A 19,490-nucleotide genomic window follows, 5' to 3' on the forward strand; every position below is an offset into this window, starting at 1 on the left:
GTGAACTCCACTAAACAAAATCGACTCTCTTAAAGTGATAGCCCTTTCCAGTTTTTCACCTTCATGGCTATTCTTACTGAAAGCTGTTTCTACTCCCTCTGCCCCCTTCCACTTTCCCCCTTCCTTCTACACCCCTGGAGTCAACATTGAACCCTCTCTTTCTTATTCCTAACCTATCACTTGGATTCTCTTTTGCACTAGTCAGGAGCCTCCTAATTATTCACTCCTGCTAGATGAGCCTGCTAGTGTCATTTTTACATTCAGAACACTTCACTACAAACTCTTCCTTGTTTACCAGATAAAGTTCAGACTCAAGGCCTTCCAATGTTCTGGGGCCGATTGTCTTTCCAAACCACTGTGCTTCTACATTCATTGTAGGTTCCTATCTCATGGTCTCCTACCGGACATTCCCAGGTCTCCTGCTTCTAAACTTTTACAGTCGTTCCCGCTTATCTACAATTTTGCTTTCTTCAGTTTCAATTACCTGAAGACAACCTCAGTCTGAAAATATTAGATGAAAAATTCCAAAAATAAACAATTCATAAGTTTTCAATTCTGAGAGACCATATTCATGTAACTTTTATTACAGTATATTGCAATACTTATCATATTTTATTATTAGTTATTTTAATTAATCTCTTACTCAATCTAATTTATAGATTAAACTTTATCATAAGTATGTATGTATAGGAAAAAAACATAGTACATATATATAACGTTTGGTACTATCTATGGTTTCGGGCATCCACTGGGGGTCTTGGAACATATTCTCCATGGGTAAGGGCGGGCCACTATACCTCATGTGCATGACCTTCTACCTCTCTGACCTAAATTGTTCATCTCTCAAAGCCAGACCCAAATAGTGCCTCCTCCACAATTACTTCCTTAGCTGTGTCACTTCGCAGGGGAACCGGGCCGCACAGCAGGAGCAAGTGCGGGCGAGCTAGCGAAGCTTCGCCTGTAGTTACAGCCACTTCCTGTCGCTCGCATTACCGCCTGAGCTCCGCCTCCTGTCAGATCAGTGGCATGAGATTCTCATAGGAGCGCAAATCCTACTGTGAACTGCGCATGCGAGGGATCTAGGTTGTGCGCTTCTTATGAGAATCTAATGCCTGATGATCTGAGGTGGAGCTGAGGCAGTGATGCTAGCGCTGGGGAGTAGCTGCAAATACAGATTATCATTAGCAGAGAGGTTTGACTGCACAGAGACCTAATAAATCAATTGTTTGCAGACTCATATCAAAACCCTATCAGTGAGTGGCAAGTGAAAACAAGCTCAGGGCTCCCACTGATTCTGCATTATGGTGAGTTGTATAATTATTTCATTAAATATTACAATGTAATAATAAATAGAAATAAAGTACACAATAAATGTAATGCGCTTGAATCATCCCAAAACCATCCCCCACCCCCCAGTCCGTGGAAAAATTGTCTTCCACGAAACCGGTCCCTGGTACCAAAAAGCTTGGGGATCACTGTGCTGTAGCTCCTGTGTTCCTTCCTACCATAATCATCCCATATAACTACCATGATCATCCCAGCCTCTCTCCTTGATTATACCTGAGGAAACCCCGTTCAGTTTAGCATCCCACACAACATTTAACACTATGCTTTGCTGAAAATATGTTCTCCCGAAAGTGTTTTGGCATTTGTAGTAAATGCTCAAAGGATTGGTACAGAAAAAAAAAAGTCATTCAATAGCCCAAAAAAGTTTGGTTTGGGTGGACATAAAAATGAGGAATGGCCTCTTTGGCAAGAGAAATGGGCATCAGAGATATGGGGATATATGTATATGTATAGCTGATTCACTTTGTTATAAAGCAGAAACTAACACACCATTGTAAAGCAATTATACTCCAATAAAGATGTTAAAAAAATTTTTTTTAATTAAAAAACAAAACAAAAAAAACATTGCCCTTACAAGTTACGGCCTAAACAAAAAGCCTGTCAAATGATGCTTGCTAACACTTTACAGATGTTTCTATGAGAGCATACATGTATGGTTTTTATGTTTTTAAGGTTGATTCTGTGGCTCTCTTTTGCAGGGGGTCATTAAAAAGCAGACCCAGAAATCCCTGTCAAGGCTGAGACAGTGATAATAATCCTTTCTATTTGTTTAGCATTTTGAGATTTACAAAGGATTTTCATAAATATTACCTCAGTGATTTCCAAATAACCTTGTAATGGTAATAAGGTAGATGTTGTTTTCTTTGTTTTAGAGTGAAGTTCAGAGAGGGTAAAAGTGCTTTGCTTGGGGACCCACACTCAGTAGTGGTGGGTCTGCAATATGAACTTAGTTGTAATTCAAAATCTAGTACTCCTTCCACAACTGCCAATTTGGTTTATTTTATTTTATTTTATTTATTGAAGTTTAGTTGATTTACAATATCATGTTAGTTTCAGGTGTACAACACAGTGATTCATTTGTATATATATAACTGAATGTGTGTGTGTGTGTATTCCTTTTCAGATTCTTTTCCCTTATATGTTGTTACAAAATATTGAGTATAGTTCCCTGTGCTATACAGCAGGTCCTTGTTGGTTATCTACTTTATATATAGTAGTGTGTATATGTTAATCCCAACTTCCGAATTTATCCTTCCCCCCACCCCCCTTTCCCCTTTGGTAACCATACGTTTGTTTTCCATGCCTGTGAGCCTCTTTCTATTTTATAAATAAGTTCATTTTAAGGTTCCACATATAAGTAATATCATATGATATTTGTCTTTCTCTGTCTGGCTTACTTCTCTTAGTGTGATAATCTCTAGGTCCATCCATGTTGTTGCAAATGGTGTTATTTCATTCTTTTTTGTGGCTGAGTAATATTCCATTGTATATATGTACCACATCATCTTTATCCGGTCATTCATCGATGGACATTTAGGTTGCTTCCATGTCTTGGCTATTGTAAATAGTGCTGCAGTGAACATTTGGGGGGCATGTATCTTTTTGAATTATAGTTTTCTCTGGATATATGCCCAGGAGTGGGATTGTTAGATCATATGATAGTTCTAATTTTAGTTTTTTAAGGAACCTCTATACTGTTCTCCATAGTGGTTGTACCAATCTACGTTCCACTTTGGAATTAGGTATCAAGTGTGTACTAAAGCAGAGTAATTTATCCAGTAATACAAACCAGTTTAATTTTTAGAGTTGGGAGTAAAAGCTGAATCTCCCCAGTAAATGTCTCCCCAAATCTTCCAAGTTGGTGTAACATGTACACTTTGAGAAGCATGCCTGTTCTTTAAGGCCCATCTAATGCCTGTATTCCAGGTGGTATAGAGTATCTTCTGTTGCCCTATAACCTCATCCTAAACTGGTGTCCTGTCACTTCGTGTACCTGTGGCTCCTTTCATCTTCACAAAGTCTTCAAAGCTCTTACACTGGCTCCTCAGCAGTTAGCAAACACCCTCTACTTCCATGACTAAAACAGAGCCCCATGAACTGTAGGAGCAAAATATCACCACCCACAAAGCATCGTTTGTTCTCAATTGTTTTTTTTCTTTACCATACTCAATTATATTACCTTCCTCTTTTCATGAGTCTCCCAAACATTTTGCTTGTCTAAATACTCTGAATTTCCTACTTTGTTCTCCATCAGAATCTTCAGTCATTTCCTCCTCATGGCTGCTCCCCTAGATTTTTGCGATGGTTTAAACTGCCACGCACAAGGATTTTTCTCTCTAGAGAATGTTCCTGTAGGTGCCTCCTATTATAACAATGACTTTTTTCCAGCTGGGCCTTTGAACAACCTATTTTTACTGGCAATCAACTTTATCAAAGGAGTGAGGTAGGAAGGGAACTGTGAGCTTGAAGAGATAATTTTATAAATCACATCGTGGGAGTACGCCAGTCTCTTGAGGAATACATTTACTGAAAGATTGCAAGTGGTCTATGTTTTCTTCCAAGTGGTTATTGTGTGACACTGTTCCCCCAACTTTCCTGGCCCAGGCTCTCACTAACCTTCACTTTGTACTTCAGGGAAACGTTTTAAAGATGAATCTGAATTTGGAAGGCTTCCACGATGATTGCATTGACCTACTAAAAGAACCAGGGAGAAATAAGCAGACAATATTCAATAAAGGAAGGAATAAGGTAAAGAAAACTATGTACCCTCAGATATTCATTACTTTTGTTTTGAGGTTAGAGTCATTGTGCATTGAAAAAAAGTGAATTGAAGCCTTATTATCGATCTGAATCTTCCAGTGTAAATGAAATGTGAGTGTCCTCTTCCCTTCTTTTCTATCCCTGACTTAGTCCTTCGTCTCTCATCTGTGCTCTTTCCCTGAGTCCCTCCCACTGAATACTGGAGCCATAGCATTTCACAGTGGCATTGGGACAGCCATTCAAACACCACACCATCTCCCCAAACTATTTTTGTTTCTCCCATCTTTAGCTGCCTTTCAATCCCAACTTCAAATTTTACTTCTCCCTCTTTATCATACCACCAAGTTATGACTTTGTTGTTTCACACTACCCCCTGGAAAACCTTAACACATGAAATTATTGATAGATTGTATCTTGTTGCCATAGAATCTACCTCTAAGATGATATTTCATATGTACTAAAACATAGAATGCAACTGAAATATAAATACTAAAGTATTTAGAGAAATGTTAAATTATTTTAAAGCCTATGCATTACAGATAAATTAAGCATGTAGCAAGAACTGCAAATATTCACAAAATGCATATGCATTTCAAAAGCATTATTTAAATCACATCGTGATGGATTTTCGGTATACGTTGCTCACTGTCTATTCATAGCTGCTGGACTATAATTAGCTCTTGACTTTATGCTTTGCCAAGTTTGCTCCCAATGTTTGTGTCTCTCCCAAGGAACTGAAAGAGCAAGCAGAGTTGACATTTTTCTCAACTGCTCCCAAATAAAATAAAATATACTCTTTGTGACATGAGAGTTTAAAAAAATTCTCCCCACTTGTTGCAGCTATCTCATGGAGAAAGACTTACCTTTTCTTAAACTAAATGTAGTACTTAAGAGCTTCTTTATATGTCCTTTTCTGCAGGTTAAATCTATGTCAAGGTCTAGTGCAATTATACAACCACCAGGCAGCAAGTACCATTAATTAAGCAAGCTGACTTTTTTCGTGGGATGGGCTTGTAGCATTTAAACCCTGATTCCTCTCTGAGGCAAAGGAAAGCTGCCACACCTTGATCATCTTGTTGGACTTTAGCCTTATATCAAATGATATTTGGTTACTCTGATTGTCTAAACCAGGATTACTCAACCTCGGTACTACTGACATTTTGGCCCAAAGAATCCTTTGTTGTGGGTGCTGTCCTGTGCATTGTAGGATGTTTAGCAGCACTCCTGGCCGGCAGTACCCGCTCTCCACCCAGTTGTGACAACCAAAAACGTCTGTAGAAACTATCAAATGGCCCCTGGGGAGCAAAATCAACCTTGACTGAGACTAACTAGTCGAAATAATAAAGAATAACATTAAATGCATCACATTTTCTTAACTAAGTTATAAGAGATACTAAATCCAACAACATACTGTTTATTTTTTTTAATTCTGCACACTTTTCTACATTGTCAACCACACACATTTAGTAAGATTAGAAACAAAAGTGATTGCTGCAAAAGCAAACACACTCATTTGTACTTAGTAAAAATGGCTTTCTTGTTTTTATTTATTTTTCTTAGAAAAAAATTAAACAGATTCCTTTAAATAAAAAAAGCAAGATTTCCTTTCATTGAGAAATCACTTTCACCTTAACGTAAATTAAAAGACATGATAGATCATCAGATATTTAGGATAAAAGTGAAAATCCATAATTACACTATGATCTCTCATTGACCTCATTTCATGTATATGTTCTCGTGCAATTGGCAAAATGAAAGGGCAGCCGTAATCTTCACTTTTAAACAGCTCAACCACGTTTACCCTCTTACTGTCTCTATCATTTATATTATAGGTCAGCTGTAACAAGTTCATGAAACACCATGTGGGCAGATAACAAGAAGCACCAAGTGAAAAGCTCATGTGGGAATCACTGCATTCAATTTTAATACCCTTAAATGGTATTGTTCTTCCTCAGAAAATTATTTGAGTCAGAAAGAACAATTCCACCAAACTGTTACAAGAAAATGTTCATCACAGGATTTTTTCCTGGAGATAGTAAAGTGCTTCTCATTTTTCTGACCCAAAAAATGCAGTTGGTAGAATTAAGCAATTCAGTAAATGCAGTGCCCATTGCACTGCTAACAGATTAGTGATGGTGTTTTATTCCCTAAGGTGAGCACTGAAGCTGAATCCACAGGAATATCTAAAAACCCCTAAGGTTAAACAGAGGCACAGAGTATTAAAAGCCTTGCCTAAAATCACAGAACTATGTAAGGCTTATGATACCAGCATTTAGAGTTACAGAATTCTAGTGCTAGAAGGGATTTAACAATCATCTGATCAAATCTCATTTTACAGTTGAGGAAACTGAGGCCCAAGGAGATTAAATATTTTGCCCTCCAAAATTCACAGGAAGTAGTGTCAGAACTGGGCAGGTAGCCCAATTCTCCTGAATTTCAGCCATGTAACTTTTTCCGCAAGACCAAAAGGGAGCTCCAAGAAACTGCTGCATATAAATAAGCTGTTTTGTAATGATACTGTAGATTCCCATGCCAAATTTTTTCCTTCTTTCCATTCATCTATTACACAGTGATTAATAAAGTAGCAGCATGGAAGTGCTTTCATAGCAAACAATTCAGTGGAGTGCTCTTATCAAAGTGGGTGAGGACAGTCCCTGGGCCCTCTTCCAGTAATCCTGATCACCTGGTAGGCAGAGTAAGATGTTCTTGAGACATTTGCTTTGGAAAATAATGGGAAGGGCAAAAGGTTCTTCACCACCTTTCTGTTCTCTCTTACCTTGTCCTCCCCAAGTGCTTAAGGGTACCAAGTCACCCCTTGACTGTCCAAATCCCCTTCCAAGAGCCTTCCCCAGAAAAGCCTTTCATAGACCAAGCCCTATGTTCAATATCTTTCTTTATCCACTTCCCACTTACCTTCATTAAATCATAAACCAAGATAAGATTACCTATTGTGGAGATATTTTAGAAGATAAAGCCTTGTGGAATTCCCTTAAATTTACCACAAACATGGCTCCCCACCCTACAGACTTGGAGAACTGGTGCTACACACTTAGTTCAATGGATGTAGAGTATCATTATATTTTCTCTTCCAGATGCTCATTTTGTTTGCCTACAGGGCAATGATTGTAGAGTCAAGTGATTATGTCCGTCAGTGGAAATGAAAGTTCAGAAATCCTGACAGAGATACGATCTAAGCCTATAGATTTAGGATTAATTAAAAGTTAATGATCATTAGATATCATATTAATTAAAAGTTAATGATCATTAGATCTCATAGGGTGAGATCTTTGAGTGGAAAAGTATATAGAGAAGATTAGAAAACTTAAAGACAAGATTACACATCATTCATGTTTTTAGAAGGTGGGAAAAGAAAAAGGAATCAACAAAGACAAAGAGCACCCAAGGCTATACGAGAAAGAAATTGAGAATGAGCTATGTTTTGGTGAGTTAAATCAGTTTCCCAGACACTTTGCCAGAACTCATCAGATTGATGCAAATATTCCCTGTCTGTGCTGAGATACACAGATTTATCTAGCCCTTTCTGGAAACACACACACACACACACACACACACACACACTTTTTTTCTCCTAATAGCAAAAAATGGCTTTATGGTGGAGAAATATAAAAGATAGTTGGTATATGTGAATGTCTGGAAACCATTTTCATAAAGGAAAATTAGTATATCCAGGAAACTATAGTTCAGTGAGTTCTAAAAGTGATTTTTGTAAAATTCCATAGTGACTCAAAAACGGAACGCCTATTTGCATTTGAGAATAAAGACAGAAGTGTCAAAAGCCAACATGGATTTACTCAGAAAAACTTGTGTTAAATTCACCTTATTTTGCTTTCTGAGATGATTATTTAATAGAAAACTCTAGGTTGGTGCCAGAGACAAAATTTATTGTGATCTCAGGAATCATTTGATAAACACACTCACGATATGTCTCTTAAGGTAAGTGAAGAAATGTGAATTGAATGGGCGTTTGGTCAGGTTATAATTGTGCCCAAGCGTGTTAAATAGTTCATCAGTGTCAACCTGGAAGACACTTTGCCTTGCCCTGGGGAGACAGTGGGCTTTGTCCTAAACTCTGCAGTGTTCACCACTTTTATCAGTGGTATTAATAGACAGAGGAAATAGGACATTTTAGTTGATTAAAAACATTGTGAATCAATAGTCCCGTGTGATTCTTATAAAAACAAAGAACTAATAAAGTCACTTTCATAAAAACATATCATGTAGATCAAGGAGATGATTCCACTGATTACTTTCCACCTGAAAAGTAAGTAAATCCTGGAAATAAACATAAGTTGAAATGTTTCTAGAAAAAGATTTGAGAAAACTCTCTCTTATTGTCAGTGGAAGTTATCCGGTAGTGTATTTTTGGTGGAAAGTATTTTTCTACTTCAGGAATTATAGGGAGTGAAAAAACGTAATATCCTTGGATTACCTTCTTGAGTTTAGCACCATTTGAAAGTGAGACACAGGAGTCAGGAATCAGTAACCAGTAAAAGCTGGACTGGAGGACAGGACTTGGACTTTTCTAGTGGGTTTCCCCAAACTTCATCTCTGGTTGAGACAGACTTGTCTACTCAGCCACTTGGGTGCACAGCTAGACAACAAAGGCTTCCCTTACAGAGGTTTTTCATGCATTAGAGCCAGTGTGGATGCACCCACTTGATGGAAGGCACATCCAAAAGAGAGGGACTCAAAGAGACAGAGCTGAGCAGGCTCAGTCTCTTCTTCCAAACCCACAATTAGGTAAGTCACTTCCTCCCCAGGAGCGAGTGAGGAGCAGGGAGACTAGCCCAGACTTTTATCCAAATTTCTGCTAAGCCTGTTGCAAAATTTCAACATTATTTTTTTCCAGAGGGGCCTGTGTTACCCATAGAAGTCATTGAGGAGTGGCCTGCCCCTGCATGACCCTCAGATCAACAAATGTCCCTGCCCTCCCATGAAGGAGTTTGTAGCTCATTAAAGTGGGACCTCCGAAGGTGACCAGAATGAAGAAAGTTCCAGGAATTAAGGCAGAATAAGACCTGGAGGTTGCAGGACCAATTCATTAAATAGTCAAAGGGCTGATGAAAGAGGAGAGCAGTCAGACATCTTCTGTGTCATTCCAAGAGGCCAATTCTGATGTATTGGTGGATACTGAGGAAAGGCAGATCTGTGATAAATACAGGAAATTATTCTTAACACAAATAAAGCATAAACTTCTTTTCAAAGAAAGCACCCATTCAGAAAAAGTGTTCAAACAGAGGCTGTCAGAATGGCATAGAGGAGATCCTTAGTCTGAACAGGAGGTTGTAGGATCAAAGTCCCTGAGAAAAGGAAAATAAACATTCTACATTCAGGGAGAGCTGGAAGGAGAGGCACTAAACTGTGGTAGGAAAACCAAAAGAAGGAGGGGCATTCCCTATGGAATATATGTTTGTTTAGTATTTTTTATTGAAGCATATTTGATTTACAATGTTGTGTTAATTTCTGCTATACAGCAAAGTGATTCAGTTATACATATATATACATTCTTTTTTTTTTAGGTTCTTCTCCATTCTGGTTTATCATAGGATATTGAATATAGTTTCCTGTGCTCTACAGTAGGACCTTGTTTATCCATTCTGTGTATAATAGCTTACGTCTGCTAACCCCAACCTCCCATTCCATCCCTCCCCCCAGCTCCCTCCCCCTTGGCAACCATAAGTCTGTTCTCTATATTGGTGATTCTGTTTCCATTTCATAGATAAGTTCATTTGTGCCATATTTTAGATTCCACATATAAGTGATATCATGTGGTATTTGTCCTTCTCCTTCTGACTTACTTCACTTAGTATGATAATCTCTAGGTCCATCCATGTTGTTGCAAATGGCATTATTTCGTTCTTCTTTTTTTAATTTTATTTAATTAATTTATTTTTGGCTGTGTTGGGTCTTCGTTGCTCTGCGCAGGCTTTCTCTAGTTGCGGCGAGTGCGGGCCATTCTTCTTTGAGGTGTGCAGGCTTCTCTTGTTGTGCCACGTGGGCTCTAGGCATGTGGGCTTCAGTAGTTGTGGCACACAGGCTTAGTTGCTCCGCGGCATGTGGGATCTTCCCGGACCAGGGCTCGAACCCGTGTCCCCTGCATTGGCAGGCGGATTCTTAACCACTGAGCCACCAGGGAAGCCCCTATTTTGTTCTTGTTTATGGCTGAGTAGTATTCCATTGTATATATATGTACCACATCTTATTTAATATAAGTGATATCATGTGGTATTTGTCCTTCTCCTTCTGACTTACTTCACTTAGTATGATAATCTCTAGGTCCATCCATGTTGTTGCAAATGGCATTATTTCGTTCTTCTTTTTTTAATTTTATTTAATTAATTTATTTTTGGCTGTGTTGGGTCTTCGTTGCTCTGCGCAGGCTTTCTCTAGTTGCGGCGAGTGCGGGCCATTCTTCTTTGAGGTGTGCAGGCTTCTCTTGTTGTGCCACGTGGGCTCTAGGCATGTGGGCTTCAGTAGTTGTGGCACACAGGCTTAGTTGCTCCGCGGCATGTGGGATCTTCCCGGACCAGGGCTCGAACCCGTGTCCCCTGCATTGGCAGGCGGATTCTTAACCACTGAGCCACCAGGGAAGCCCCTATTTTGTTCTTGTTTATGGCTGAGTAGTATTCCATTGTATATATATGTACCACATCTTATTTATCCATTCATCTGTCACTGGACATTTAGGTTGTTTCCGTGTCTTGGCTATTGTAAGTAGTGCTGCAATGAACATAGAGGTGCATGCACCTTTTTGAATTAGAGTTTTGTCTGGATATATGCCCAGTGGGATTGCTGGATGATATGGTAATTCTATTTTTAGTTTTCTGATGAACCTCCATACTGTTCTCCATAGTGGCTACACCAACTTACATTCCTACCAACAGTGTAGGAGGGTTCCCTTTTTCCCCACCCCCCCTCCAGCATTTTTTACTTGTATTCTTTTTTTTTTTTTTTTGCGGTACGTGGGCCTCTCACTGTATACAAGCCCACTTGTATACTTTTTAATGATGGCCATGCTGACTGGTGTGAGGTGATACCTCATTGTAGTTTTGATTTGCATTTCTCTAATAATTAGCAATGTTGAGCATCTTTTCATGTGCCTATTGGCCATCTGTATGTCTTCTTTGGAGAAATGTCTGTTAAGATCTTCTGCCCATTTTTCGATTGGGAGATTTTTGTTGTGTTGTTGTTGAGTTGTAGGAGCCCTTGTTGATCACATCATTTGCAAATATTTTATCCCGTTAGTAATTTTCTTAATGAGAAAAACTTTTAAGAACTTCTGGCTTTAGACCCAGGGTTTAAACTTTTTCTAAATGGCTGAAGGAAACCACTTTCTCTCAGCTAGGATTATGCTTTCTCTGAGGGTAAGTCATATCTGTGGGATAGCAGAAGGAACATTGTTTTGGTTTGCTTCTAATCTTCAACCTGAAAACACATTTATTTCTCAAAAATCACCTGTAAAGTATATGTCCAGAACAGGACTATGGGCTAAAATGAAGAACTCAAAGTCAAGGCAAGACATAACTTTCTCATGTGCAAGTAGTAGCCACAGGACAAAAACCAGTAATTGTTAATTAAGGAAAAATGTGCCCAAAATGCTGAGGAAAGGCAAAGAATGAAGTGGTTATAAAACAAGTAGGTTGGGATCAATGAGATCCCTTTCAGCTTCAATATTCTTTTGCGTCTATGCCAGAAGGGTTATTTGAACCTCTTCTCAAACCAGAGATGGATGTCAGTGAGTGGAGAGAAATACTAGAACAGTGTGAGATGGATCACTGTTTTTCTCAGTCTCGTAGAATGACCTATGCTCCACATGGGACAGAAAGACAAGTGGCAAGTGTTCCTCTACTGTATGTTGGTGTGTTCTCCTGCGAAAGTCCACAACATGGGATTGTTCCCTTAATATCTACCTCCCTGCTAGGCCGTCATCTCCAAGAGGGAAGGATTATATTTACTTTTACTCACCATTTATCTCTGCAATGCCTAGCACAGTACCTAGTATATAATAGGTGCTCAATAGATATTTTTCATTGTAAGAATAAAACTAAGGGGCTTTTAGAAAATAAAACCAGTCATTAAAATTGGCTTTCTCTATATGAGATACCTACAGTTGTCAAATTCAAAGAGACAGAAAGTAGAAGCGACTGGGGGATGGGAGAAGGGGAAGTTAGTCTTTAATGGGCACAGAATTTCAGTTTGGAAAGATGAAAAGATTCTGGAGATGGACAATGGTGTTGGTTGCACGACACCGTGAATGTCCTTAATGCCACTGAACTGTGCACTTAAAAAGTGGTTAAAATGGTAAATTTTAGGTTGTGTATATTTTACCGCAATAATAATAAAAAAGAATGGATTTCCTGAGAAAAAAGGAGGGTTATTCTAGGAGGGTCTGAGGATCACCTAAAAGGGAACATCTGATATTTGGGAACCACGAATGCTGTGAAGTGTGGACAGATAAGTAAACCAAACCAGAATTTGCTGGCAGAGGAAGACTCCTCAGATCATGATTGGAAAGACATGGATCCAGTCGAGACTGCATCATGAGAGATGAGAACCAGGGCTTTCTCTCTTCTGTGTCGCAAGGTCTGTCACCTCTCACTCAGAGGCTGGAGGTCGGTTTACACCGATTCCTTAGTCATGGGACAGGGCTGTGCTGAGCTTCAGCAGACAAACAGTTTCGAGTTCTGTAAGGCCAGAGCCAGGGCTCCAGCTGTCACTCACTGCAGGTCTTCTCAAGTTGTCTCTCTGAGGTTGAGTTTGAGATCTGGAAAAAGAAAACTCGACCACTAACTGGAAGCTTTGACTTTTCCATTTTGAAGGAGCAGGCCAAGCCAGCGGACGACTTGGCAGTCAACAGAGCAGGAGAGGGTCAGCTTCCACGGGAAGTGAAGCAGCTGGTCCCCGGCCCAGAGGGTGCTGTCCAAGGCCTGCTCCCGCCCGTGGATGTGCTTTCAGGAGAAGAATATGACTGTGTCTCGCCCGATGACGTCTCCCTGCCTCCGCTCCCGGGAAGCCCCAATTCCCTCCTCGCTCTGTCTGACATGGAGCTGGAGGCGCGTGCTCTCCCGTCCCTCCGCCGGCACCTAAGCAGCCACGGGATGCAGACAGGGACCAGCGGTCCAGGGGAGGCCCCGGAATCTGGCCTTCCGCCACCTGCTGCTTTTGCTGATGCTTGCAATGTTAGGAGAGAAACATTTTCCAGTCATTTTGAGAAGCCTTCCCCCCAGTTCCAAGCTGAGCCCCCATTAACATCCCGAAGATTTCTGGAAGAGAGTACTGACTTCCACAGAATCAGTGTTAAACCTCCAGAGAGCATGTGCAGTGAAGTGCATGTGCGGGCTTTGCAACAGCACCCCCAGGCTCAGGGAAGTTTGCTAGAAACACCGGAGAAAACGCATGCTGATAATAACGTCACTAAAACCCGACATAGGCTGCATGCTTCCCAGGATGCATGCTCGGGCCTCGGGTTTCGGCCAGGCCCCAGCCAGGCCTGTCAGAGGCAAATGGTTCCCAGAGAAGAGATTAAAGTTACCTCAGCAAAGAACAGCGTGGTCAGCCTAGCTGGCCAGGCCCCTAATTTCTCCAGGCTCTTGTCTAATGTAACTGTCATGGAAGGTTCTCCAGTGACTTTGGAAGTTGAAGTAACAGGATTTCCAGAGCCTACACTGACATGGTGGGTAGCCTATAATGACAAGCCATAAACAGAAACAAATTGAATCACTGAGCAAATCATTCTGTGTGCACTAACTTAAAGGTTTAGGGGTAGCTGATTAATGTTCTAGGTCACTGCAACACTGCATGATTCAATCTCACATTGAACCCCCAACTCTCATTTTTGTAGCCGCATGGCTGATACCCTTAAAGAAAAGGTAACCATATAAAATAAAGGTTTAACCAACTCCAAAAGCACTGCAACTTAGTTGTGCTATTTTTTGGTTTCAGTTTAACATTCCGCATTTCTAAAGGTTGTGCTTGAACTTCTTTCCTATTGTTTATTCCTACATAAGCATGACATTTACTTGGTTTAACATCCAATTAAAAAACATAAGCATTTGGGTTTTTCTCTTTTCTCTCATTTACCAATTCCATCTTTTCCCTCTTCCAACAGAGTCACACATGCCACTTTTGTAATATTTGTTTATCTCACTAAGATTTCTTCTTTTACATTTCTTCAGTGTGAAAGATGGAATAAAAATATTTCTTTCACAGTTGCTTCTAGTGACAGGTAATAAAGCCATTTTTGAAAGGTGATGTAATAACTGAGCTGTGAACAATGTGGTTTTACTCTAGACACATCACCATTTTTAGCCAAGTTGTTTTAATAAAAGTAAACGGCAGAACACAGGTTTTATATCACTTATCATAAAAGCAGTTCTAACTTTCTTAATATGTGGGTTACTTTTAAACGTTTAGAAATTTTTCGTTTTCAACCTTAAGTATATTTATTTGAGGACAAAGTTACAAATACGTGAGCATGAGTTTATACTTATAAACTAAGTACAATAGCATTTATTTATCATACTATTTCAGTAAACATTAAATTAGCTCTTTCAATTACTGTGTGTGCCTGTTGATGGTACTTGAAGTGTGGATCAGCTCTCTAAAGAGTTTATGAGAAAATGTTCGTTTCTCAGATTATTAAAAGAAATTGCACTTGGGTTACAGTGCAGCCATTTATGCTTTTTGTCTTATTTTGTTGTTTTTACAATTGCATGTTTTTTACAGATCAGGAATTTTGTATTTAGGAATTTAAATATCAGTAAATTTATTATTTAATATCATCATTTAATTCATTATTAAATATTAGTTCACTCCAAAGAAAAATGTTGTCTGAAGTGTTTCTTGTTTTGGTCCACACAAAAAATGACTTGATTAGTATTTGCTGTTGAAGAACTGCTGCAGTATTGTGAAAAAATATCTTGCCCTCGAATTTACAACAATTTTGCTCAGTTAACAACTGGCAAACTATCAGGGAATCATTCTTAGGACACTCAGAAAAATGCAAAATTATCACTTAGGCAACGGGAATAGAAAATGCTTCAGGTTTGTCACCACTTCTTGTGTGGAAGAACATGGGGATAAATAAATAAACAAGAACCTAGAGTATACAAAATAAATTATTTGCTTTTGTATAATGATGCAGCTAAATGCTCATAATGATGCAGCTAAATGCTCATATTCGTAGAAACGTGCCATTAACAGTAGTAATCCAATTGAATAAATGCCTTTTATAATTGGAAATTATTTTCTTCTAATGAAATTAATTCACAAAAATTAAATGAACTCATCTCGCCAGGAAGTGCTATGTAAGTACCTTCCTCTAAAGCGGCGCATTGGTATTCTCCTGTGGATCTTGCGGGATGAGTCTGATGGGGAAGATGAATCTTTCTCCCATAGATTTCAAGGAGTCACAAGCTGCTGTTTCATAGTGGCTGAAAGAATGACACAGGTCAAATAGAATGTGCCATTTCCCATTTGGGGTAATTGTTGCCATGAGCAAATGGTGGCCCAGTGTGACCAGATGGCCCAGGTTTTTTAAGAGGAGTTGGATATCTGAATTTTCGTATGCAATATTCTAATTGGTAAATGTCCAAAAATTCAGTTTTTAAAAAACACAGTCTGAGCCCATCAAGCACGTCTATGGCTACCAGTTGACATCCTCTGCTTGAAGGATAAACAGCCCCACTGGAATTTGTGGTTGCTGCAGAGTTCCTGCTAATGCTAGAGAATATTGCAGTAGTCATGGACCGAATTGCAGTGCTTATTAGAACTTGGAAATGATATGAATAAACAGTGATCCTGACTTTAAAAACTGACTCTCTGCTTCAGGTACAAGAAGGGCCAGAAATTGTCTGCAGATGGGCACTTGCAGGTTTTACACAAGGAGTCAAGACATTCGGTGTTCATTCCGAAGGTATGCGAGGCAGATGCGGGCCTCTATGTGGCTCGGGCCCAAAACTCTAGTGGCATTCTGTCTTCCAATATCATCCTCCACGTGACAGGTAACCACAGGCCACCCATCACAAGAATAAACTGGATCCTGCTGAGTGTCATCTATGTTAGCGTGTCCCTAATGTACTGGCTACTCACACAGTAACTGCGCGGTTGGCACCAATGGGCGTCATTCTTATGAGCCTAAAGGACAACAATACTGCTGTTTATTTTCCTGCATCTCCCACCAAGCATCCCCAACCAAGTATCCCCCACCCAGTGTACCTCCATTCTGGCCGTATTGCTTTTTTGAAATACCACTGCTTGGTGAAATAATCAAATTTTCTTTAGTGCTTTAATGTATTTGAAGAGCTCAGTAAATCACGAGCAGCGAATAAGGATACATCTTGTATTCTCAAAAGAGATGTGTTCAGTATGAAACACAGTCAAATTATACGATGTTTATTCCCTCCTAATTTAAGAACATTCAGATCAAGTCTCACATCAGCATGCAGATGTGGTTTATTTCAAATCCAACTGTTTGATTATCTATTTTTAATTGTACGCATAAACATCTCTTTGTAGAATAAGAGTAGAAATGTTGAACTAAAAGTGTAATTTTCATTATTGCATAAGATGTCCTTTAATTTTGCTTTTCATGTCTTGATCTCATTTATTGAAATACATTCTATGTAGTTTCAACATAGCCTACATTCCTGAGTCTGAGGATGGCACTGCAAATAATCATTCCTCCTGTTCATCTCATGGGTTTGACATTGGAGAATAGATGTGCTGTTAGCCTTAAATGGAGTTTGAAACCTCCATCAGCTGTGTGTGTCACAGAGCAAGATAGAGCATAGCCACAGAGGTGGACCAACAGTATTCCTGTCCTTCCGTTGACATGTTTTGGGCAGCCACGTGTGTACAGCTGCAACCAGCTTCTCCTGCTTCTAATCTTGATTCTGTTGCTGACCATTTTTACAGCCTGTGGGAAGGCATAGTAGTGCCTCAGTTTCCCATTTGGCAAATGGGTTCATCATCTACCTCTTGGGCAACTGAAGGTTTTCATTTCATGTCTTGTAAAGATCTGGAAAATGGAAAGTACTCTATGAAGCCTAAGGGTAATTGTATTGCTTACTGTAATTTGTCATCTCACTGCCTTCTGCCCACTGTTTTCTTTCAGATATTGTTTCTTTTGAATATTAACTTAAAGGATGGTGTTAGTATGTGATTTCCAACTATTTCCATATAGGTAAATGATGTTTTCTGAATTGGAGCTTAAATTCCTTTCTAATTTCTTAAGACTATATCTTTTTCAAAGACTTGAAATTAAACTCAGGGGGATACATTTAGTAAGATCTTGGGAGAGAAAAGTATATAATAGGATGACAAGATAAATTCTATCCTTTTCTTATAATTGCCACTGTAATATTGAAGGATGTTCTATGCCTTTCTGAAATATATTATTCAGAAAAGAGGATCATCATTTTAGTGCCTTTAAAAAATAAACACGTATAAGAGAGGCATTTGTTTTTAGATTTTAAATGTAGTCTTGTCATGTTAGGGTTAAATCTTTAGTTGAAAGAATATTCATTATAGATTTTTGATGAAGGGGAGGCATTAATTATGTTGCTGTAAAGCCTGTCTACAAATAATAAAAATATTTAAATTTAATATATTCAAGTTGGTATTAAAAAGTCACTGGATATTAACTGAAGATGTGAAATGTGTGGCTAAGTAAAAAGTTGGCATATATTTTCTTGTGCTGTGTATTCAATTTAATGAAAAAATTTAATCTCTTAATTTTCTTAAAAATTTTGACAGAAACCTATTAAAAGCTTATATATACAGCATCCCAGGGAATTCATAGTCTCTTAATTCTCCTGTCCTTTTTGTCCAGTTTCAAGTATTGTGCATATCTTGCCAAATTGCTATTCCCATTTGAAGCTAAAGAGTAAAACCTACTTATGTCCAAAGAGGGCCAGCAGGACCAGGTAACAAATTCTTGTCTCACTCTATCTCTTTCTTGTTAATTTAGTGGGATCTCCCATCCCTTTTTGTCAGCTTGATTGAGTTTTTTTTTAACAGGAGAAAATCAAACAAGTTTAATAACATGGGTACATCAGAGAGACCCAGGAAAACTGAGTAACTCCAGCTTGGCTGAATTTTTGGTTTGGGGTTGTTAGGGCCTGGGAATTACTGGTTTGCTTTACCTGTTGCATGCCAGTAAATGTTAATCCTTTGGGGAGCAGGATGGGATATACATATATCCATGGTGATGACCAAAGAAAGCATATAAAGTCCCTGATATATTTGATTTCTATATCAAGCTTAAGGTTTATACATATATCTGATATATATATATAGCTTGTGTATATAACATATATATTATATATTTGTATACATACACACCTAGAGCTCAAATGTTGGGATAAAACATTATGCTGATATTCACGTTATAGTTCGGATAGCTGTGTGTCTGTCTATCTGTTTATCTATCTATCATCTATCTATCTATCTATCATCTATCCATCCACCCATACATTTACCTACCTACCCACTTACCTACCTACATATTCTTCTGGGCTATTGACTATCTAGTAATCCCCACAGCAGTGAAGAATAATTAGCTATTCAGTTATTCTTTTGGTTATACTTTAATTTCAGTGTGATTATCCTTTCTGTTAACATTTTTGTCTTGATCAAAAATTCCCCCTATGAAAGTATGAACCAAAAGTATTGGTTAAAAATGAAAAACTTAGGAAATGGACATGATTTATACCTGTTTACTTCTAGAGTAAATTCTGGAGAGTTAGCAATATCAAAACACTTTTCAACAAGAAAATGAAAATGACCAAAAGAAATTTTAAAGAATATATACTCGATACCTTGAAGGAATGCAACACAAAATGTGTTTTGAGCTTCCTATAAGGCAAAATTATTTTTTCCAGTTTTTATTTTCTGATAAAAGGATGTATAAACATTTGATGGTAGAGTTTTTTTTACATTCAATTCCAGGAGAAACTTACCATAGGAATCCTTTCATTTGAATCTTTGCATATTCTATAATATCTAAAGTATTTGGAAAAAGAAGCAGGAAAATTTATCTGTTTCATTCAATAATGCTAACCATCACTTATAGTTAAGACACAGGTTTAAAGTAAATTATTGCAAGAACCTCCTAACCACTTCACCCTTAAATTTCTTCAGGTAGCACACAAGGTCCTTTAGTACCTATGCTTCCATTCCCAGCCTCTGTTCCATCCCTTCCAATCCCCGCCTAAAGCGATACTTAACTTCAGGTTTTACCCTGTCATGATCTTACTTCTCTCCAGCCCTCCTTCCCAGAACTCCCTTACTCTATTCTACCCAACTTCATGTGGCTTAACTCCTGCTTATCCTTCCAGGTCCTTTGGAGACACAACCTTCCC

The 19,490-nt window shown here is 38.7% G+C and overlaps 1 protein-coding gene across 3 annotated transcripts in view; it reads left to right on the plus strand.

Annotated features, from left to right (window-relative positions):
- Positions 1–16,225, plus strand: part of CCDC141 (coiled-coil domain containing 141) — a 189,364-nt gene extending 173,139 nt beyond the window's left edge. Inside the window, exons 22-25 of one of the 3 annotated variants that reach the window (XM_024766687.1) lie at positions 927–932; positions 3,982–4,095; positions 12,948–13,801; positions 15,958–16,225. In XM_024766687.1, coding sequence (XP_024622455.1) covers positions 927–932; positions 3,982–4,095; positions 12,948–13,801; positions 15,958–16,225 — 1,242 coding nt within the window. Of the gene's footprint in view, positions 1–926; positions 933–3,951; positions 4,096–12,947; positions 13,802–15,957 lie in introns of all 3 variants that reach the window. The other 2 variants (XM_024766671.1, XM_024766679.1) reach the window with 2 other exon arrangements.
- The last annotated feature ends 3,265 nt before the right edge of the window (positions 16,226–19,490 follow it).

This window comes from Neophocaena asiaeorientalis, unplaced genomic scaffold, assembly GCF_003031525.2.
Source record: "Neophocaena asiaeorientalis asiaeorientalis breed wild unplaced genomic scaffold, Neophocaena_asiaeorientalis_V1.1 scaffold113, whole genome shotgun sequence".
Taxonomy (NCBI): domain Eukaryota; kingdom Metazoa; phylum Chordata; class Mammalia; order Artiodactyla; family Phocoenidae; genus Neophocaena; species Neophocaena asiaeorientalis.